Genomic DNA, 6,588 nt, shown 5'->3' with positions numbered 1-6,588 from the left:
TCTCCAGCTTTCCTGTAGCCCCCTTTAAGTACTGGAAGGCTGCAGTAAGATCACCCTGGAGCCTTCTCTTCTCCAGGCTTTTTAAACTCTGCTTACTTACCACATCTGTGCGGAAATCCTGGTTTCTTGAAGAGCAGAGGCTGCCTCGGTGCTCACTGAGCCCCTGTCGGACAGTGCTGGGCACCAGCAGCTCTCTACAGCTTTTGTTCCAGGCTATGCTGTTGGCACCTGTGGAAGCTGCATTTGATGCTTTGCTTTGTCTGTGGGGCCCAGTTTCTTGATGCCAGTCGCTTAAGGAGTTCAGCATCTGAAGGTTTCATTGTGTTCACGCTGCTTTGCCTGGCACAGATGCCCACACACCTTTCAGGTGCCTGCAGTTACTGACCATGGATGCTTTGAAGCCAAATAGTGTTTTGTGTGACCAAGTTCTACTAAGTTGCATATGGCTAAACTGTTGCAAGGCGTTGATGAAAATTGCTGTGTTTCACGGGATGTGTTTAGCCGTGTAGCAGTTCCTTGGAATCACTAGGAGTGGAAATGAATGTTGGCCTTCTTAGGACACCTGTACAGTTTGTCTCTGGTTCAGTTCCCCTCTCCAGAGCCGACGTGCAGTAGCTGCTGTCCTTTCAGGCAGTTTCTGTTTGCTTCCCCTCAAACGTGGAGATGCTCAAGACTGAAATCTCAGATTATCCTGTAGCCATGTGTCTCCAGGCTACTACATTTACAAAGCGCTGTGACGTTCCTGATGAACCGAGAACGGGCCAGGATGGCGCAAAGGATTTACAGGTCTCCTAATAACTTTGTCAAAATTTATTTTGCTTTTAGACCACAATGAATGTAGAACACGAAATTAGCCTCTTAGTTGAGGAGATTCGGCGGTTGGGAACCAAAAGTAAGTATTGTAATATCTCTGACTGTTCAGGTGCAGTCATGTTACACATACATGTGTGTATTATATAGAATCATAGAATCACAGAACGGTTTGGGTTGGAAGGGACCTCAAAGATCATCTAGTTCCAACCCCCTGCCATGGGCAGGGACACCCTCCAGTACACCAGGTTGCCCAAAGCCTCGTCCAGCCTGGCCTTGAACACTTCCAGGGATGGGGCAGCCACAGCTTTTCTGGGCAACCTGTTCCAGTGCCTCACCACCCTCAGAGGGAAAAATTTCTTCCTTATATCTAATCCAAATCTGCCTTCTTTCAGTTTAACTCCATTGCCCCTTGTCCTATCACAATATACCTTTGCAAAAAGTCCCTCCCCAGCTTTCCTGTAGGCCCCCTTTAAGTACTGGAAGGCTGCAATAAGATCAGCCCGGAGCCTTCTCTTCTCCAGGCTGAACAGCCCCAACTCTCTCAGCCTGTCTCCATAGCAGAGGTGCTCCAGCCCTTGGATCATCTTCGTGGCCTCCTCTGGACCTACTCCAGCAGCACCATGTCCTTCTTGTGTTGGGGACTCCAGAGCTGAACGCAGTATTCCAGGTGGGGTCTCACGAGACCCCATGTGACATATGTGTGTATATATGACATAGAATCATAGAATCATAGAATGGTTAGGGCTGGAAGGGACCTTCAAAGGTCATCTAGTCCAACCCCCCTGCAAGGAACAGGGATATCTCCAACTAGATCAGGTTGCTCAGGGCCTTGTCCAACCTGGCCTTGAACGTCTCCAGGGATGGAGCATCCACCACCTCTCTGGGCAACCTGTTCCAGTGTTCTACCACTCTCATGGTAAAAAATTTTTTCCTAATATCCAACCTGAACCTACCTCCCTCTATTTTAAAACCGTTACCCCTTGTCCTATCATAACTGGCCCTCCTGAACAGCCTCTCCCCATCTTTCCTGTAGGCCCCCTTGAGGTACTGGAAGACCGCTATAAGGTCACCCCGGAGCCTCCTCTTCTCCAGGCTGAACAGCCCCAACTCTTTCAGCCTGTCCTCATAGGAAAGGTGCTCCAGCCCTCTTATCATCTTCGTGGCCCTCCTCTGGACCCTCTCCAACTGGTCCATGTCCTTCTTATGTTGGGGACTCCAGAACTGGATGCAGTACTCCAAGTGAGGTCTCACAAGGGCAGAGTAGAGGGGGAGAATCACCTCCCTCGACCTGCTGGCCACGCTCCTCTTGATGCAGCCCAGGACGCGGTTGGCCTTCTGGGCCGCAAGAGCACATTGCCGGCTCATATTGAGCTTCTCGTCCACCAGTACTCCCAAGTCCTTCTCCTCAGGGCTGCTGTCGATCCATTCACCACCCAGTCTGTATTTATGCCTGGGATTGCCACGACCCAGATGTAGGACCTTGCATTTGGCCTGGTTAAACTTCATGAGGTTGGTACGGGCCCACCTCTCCAGCCTGTCGAGGTCCCTCTGGATGGCATCCCTCCCTTCCAGCGTGTCGACGGCACCACACAGCTTGGTGTCATCGGCGAACTTGCTGAGGGTGCACTCCATGCCACTGTCCACGTCACCGACAAAGATGTTGAAGAGGGCCGGGCCCAACACGGACCCCTGAGGGACGCCACTCGTGACCGGTCTCCACTTGGACATTGAGCCGTTGACCACTACTCTCTGAGTGCGGCCATTGAGCCAATTCCTTATCCACCGAGTGGTCCATCCATCAAACCCATGCCTCTCTAGTTTAGAGAGAAGAATGTCGTGCGGGACAGTGTCAAAAGCTTTGCACAAGTCCAAGTAGATGACATCCGTTGGTCGACCCTTGTCCACCGATGTTGTCACCCCATCGTAAAAGGCCACCAAGTTGGTCAGGCACGATCTGCCTTTGGTGAAGCCATGTTGGCTGTCACCCACCACCTCCTTGCTCTCCATGTGCCTTAGCATGGTTCCCAGGAGAATCTGCTCCATGACCTTGCCAGGCACAGAGGTGAGGCTGACCGGTCTGTAGTTGCCCGGGTCCTCCTTCTTCCCCTTTTTAAAAATGGGGGTTATGTTCCCTCTCTTCCAGTCATCGGGGACCTCGCCAGACCGCCACGACTTCTCGAATACAATAGCCAGTGGCTTGGCAAAAAAAACATACCTGTCATACAGATGTAGTCGTGTTATATCAACCTATGAACTTATCGGATTTAATTAAGGAGGCTCGGGTAACCTGAAAACTTGCACGTGTCATTAATGTTGGACTGCATGGTCCCATCCTTTGCAGTAGTTCTGTTACAAAGTTCAACATTTAAGCCTCTGCAGCACAGAGGATGTAGGCCTGAAATCCTGCTCCCGCTAAAATCAGCTGCAAAATTACCCTTTTCTTTAGACTTCCAGTACTTGCTACAGCCATCAAAGAAGGAAGTTGCACCATTTCCTTCCACTCCTTCCTTGGTAACTTCTGAGCTTCAGAAGATACAGTTCAGTTCTCTTCATCACAGTCTTATTTGAAAGGAATTGATCTGTATGCCTAGAACTAATCCATTAGTTGTAGGTGTAGTCCCAACCTTCCATAAACTTGCTTAAAAGGTGGCCTTTTCTCCGAAGATTGTTTTTCATTGTTAAAACTCCTCTTTTTTTTTTACAATTTATGCAATTTGTGGATGTGCTACCTGCTCATATGTTTCAGTTCTGATGTAATTCTGTTCAGTTCCATCTGTTTTTCAAAGCCTAAATGGATACATACATCTTGCATTTTGTGTGACTGCATCTGCCTTTTAGGAATAACATAGCAAACCTTAACATATATTTTAAAACTCTTGCTTTGTGTGGGAAATGAGTTCACATTGCACCTTTTTCAATGTGAACCTTAAATATTGACAAGTGAAAAAAAAAATATTTGAAAAATATTTCCTATATTTTTACCTTTCCTATGAGGACAGGCTGAAAGAGTTGGGGCTGTTCAGCCTGGAGAAGAGGAGGCTCCGGGGTGACCTTATAGCGGTCTTCCAGTACCTCAAGGGGGCCTACAAGAAAGATGGGGAGAGGCTGTTCAGGAGGGCCAGTTGTGATAGGACAAGGGGTAATGGTTTTAAAATAGAGGGAGGTAGATTCAGGTTGGATATTAGGAAAAAATTTTTTACCATGAGAGTTGTAGAACACTGGAACAGGTTGCCCAGAGAGGTGGTGGATGCTCCATCCCTGGAGACATTCAAGGCCAGGTTGGATGAGGCCCTGAGCAACCTGATCTAGTTGGAGATATCCCTGCTCCTTGCAGGGGGGTTGGACTAGATGACCTTTGAAAGTCCCTTCCAGCCCTAACCATTCTATGATTCTATGAAAAAATATTTTAACTTTTTAATTATTTAAAACTAAATTCCTCGTTATGCTTTGAAGAGTTTCAGTGGCCTGTGCTGGTCATAGGTTTCAGAAAGTCATCAGTAAAAATTAACATTGCACATATGTGGTCCTTGATATAAGTCTCTGGAAAAAAGGGAAAGTCACACCAGCCAGGAGTTTGGCCTGCTCTTTATCATCGGCATCCATATGTTCCCCAACAAATTAGGAAACACCACGGGGTTGTCTGTCCGTGTTCTGACTGTGTATCAGTTTGTCTCCCCAGTAATCTCCTAACTGAAAGAAAATCTGCGTGTGTTTCCGTGTTGTGTCTTTGATTTAGATGCTGATGGACAAGTGAGCGTGAAATTTGGTGTGCTCTTTGCTGATGAAAAGTGTGCCAACCTCTTTGAAGCCCTAGTGGGAACCCTTAAGGCTGCAAAACGACGGAAGATCATCACTTATCAAGGGGAGCTACTTTTACAAGGTGTTCATGACGACGTTGAGGTTGTGCTGCTGCAGGACTGATGCAGTGTTTCAGCTATGCATTATTAGGCTGTTTGAGACAGTGACTTGCAACATCCTCCGAATAAGGCTGATCATTTTATGGTGTTTTGATGTATTTTCTGTATCTTTATAGTCAAAAGAAAACAGTCCTATTTTGGAAAACATTCCCTTTTGTAATTCTTCCTAAAATGGTACTGTATGTGAGTAAGGTAAAAGATGCCAGATCTCTCTTTCTTTTCTTTTTCTTAAAAATCTCAGGTAATGCTGTCAAATGTCTGGTGGTTATTTTCAACATAGGAAGAAGGCAGTTGGTAATTTAATGTTTACAAATCAAAATGTGCCATGAAAAAATAAAAATGAAAGCACATACTTAAATTTATGCAATTTTTATTGCTGTTGTTTCTCTTTTTATTTGCAACCTGAAATGAAAGCAAACTGAATTCCCGTAAGGAACATGGTTAAGTGACCGTACAGAAAGCATGATAGTGAGATAGAAATAATTTTGCAGCATGATTCAATTGAAGAATGACTGTTCCTTTGGAGTGACCAGATTGTGCAGAAAAAGCCACAAGTGATAGATGTACCTCATTCATCTCTGGCAGGATGATATGCTTTCATTTTTTTGTCCTCTAGGCTTTTGAAGGAACTGGGTGAGGAGCTCCCTGAATGCTTTCAGGCGGTGTTAACCAGAAGATGGTACAGCAGCTTCAGGTTGTGATTGTTTTCCTCACACAAATCATACTTTCTCTAAATCACTCCAGGCAGAGAGTAGGAGGGAAGGAAAAAAAGCCCTTTTGATTGTTTTCCAGCTTACTGCTCACTCTTCTTAGCAGGTAGAAGTGCTCCCTCCAGTAGGGAGGAGGAGTTGCTGCATGGGGAAGGCAGCAGTGGGTAAGTGAACTGCTTACTGCTCTGTGCTTCCGGCTGCAGCTCCTAAAGTTGCAGGAAGGGTGAATTTCCTTTCACTTTGCAGCCTTTTACAAGTGCAAAATGCTTGAAAAGTGTTTCCTTATTTCCAGATCCAGAAAAATGCATGCACAGTTACGGAATCTCTCCAAAGCTGTGTGGTTCCAGCTGCTGCCCCTTTCATCTTTGTTTGCTCTGCCTCGTGCAACAGGAAAATAACTTAAATCCTGTGTGCAAACAGATCTGGGCTGCCTCTGCCTGTGCTGGCCCCAGACTCTGGAGAGCAGGGAAGTGACACGCAGAGAAACTTGAGCTGTTTGGGTCCGAGCCAGCTGGAGAGGAGAAGCAGTGCAGGAGTTCAGCACAGCTTACTGGCTCCAGTGCCCTTCCACTGAGCTATTCTGCTTCCAGACCTGAGCTGACAGGTGTCTGTGCCCCACAGCTGGAAAGAAGGAGGACCCAGGAGGACCCAGGCCTTCTGCATTGGGGGTGAGACCAGACAGCTCTGTGTTACCAGAAAACCACAGTTATTTTTTACCTCCGCCTCTATATTGTTGACAGCCTGAGTTGTTTTTTTTGGGTTTGCAGGATATCCTGTGTGCTGACAGGTAACTGAGTGTTTTGTGATTGTCTGAGATGATGGTTTTGGTACAGGAGGGCACCAGCCTGCCCCAGCCAGGGTATAGTTCTCTGTGCATGTTGGCGACAGCTCTTTAAGCACTGAAGGGGCCTCTTCCATCTCGAAAATTTAGGTACCAGTAAATTTAAGGCTCCATGCTGGGTTGGAGCTGAGATGACACCATGAAAAGACCTTTACGTCTCTCATTTTGGATTTATCCTCTTAATAACGCTAATAAATGTGTTCAGGGCTTCTGGGAACATCATGTAGCAAGAGACAGAGAAAACTTGGCACTAAAACAAATCTGTGACAACCAGAGGGGAGAGTGACTGTGTACTGCCCAGGGGAGC

At 46.8% G+C, this 6,588-nt stretch overlaps 1 protein-coding gene across 1 annotated transcript; it reads left to right on the top strand.

Moving 5' to 3' along the window:
* The first annotated feature begins 830 nt into the window (after positions 1–830).
* Positions 831–5,092, top strand: ABRACL (ABRA C-terminal like). The gene is made up of 2 exons (XM_086632036.1): positions 831–892; positions 4,550–5,092. Exons 1-2 carry the CDS (start codon positions 832–834, stop codon positions 4,732–4,734), a joined length of 246 nt encoding a protein of 81 aa, XP_086488162.1. The 5' UTR covers position 831; the 3' UTR covers positions 4,735–5,092.
* Positions 5,093–6,588: the final 1,496 nt, after the last annotated feature.

This window comes from Tauraco erythrolophus, chromosome 2 (assembly GCF_009769465.1).
Source record: "Tauraco erythrolophus isolate bTauEry1 chromosome 2, bTauEry1.pri, whole genome shotgun sequence".
Lineage (NCBI taxonomy): Eukaryota > Metazoa > Chordata > Aves > Musophagiformes > Musophagidae > Tauraco > Tauraco erythrolophus.
The sequence above is the reverse complement of the archived record's forward strand: the minus strand, read 5'-3'. Positions and strand labels throughout refer to the sequence as shown.

What these genes read in the sequence shown, in the direction of transcription:
- ABRACL (XM_086632036.1), top strand. Translation starts at nt 832, where the DNA reads ATGAATGTAGAACACGAAATTAGCCTCTTAGTTGAGGAGATTCGGCGG. An exon ending in TCGGCGGTTGGGAACCAAAA is followed by an intron (nt 893 to 4,549) that starts GTAAGTATTGTA and finishes TCTTTGATTTAG; the next exon opens with ATGCTGATGGACAAGTGAGC.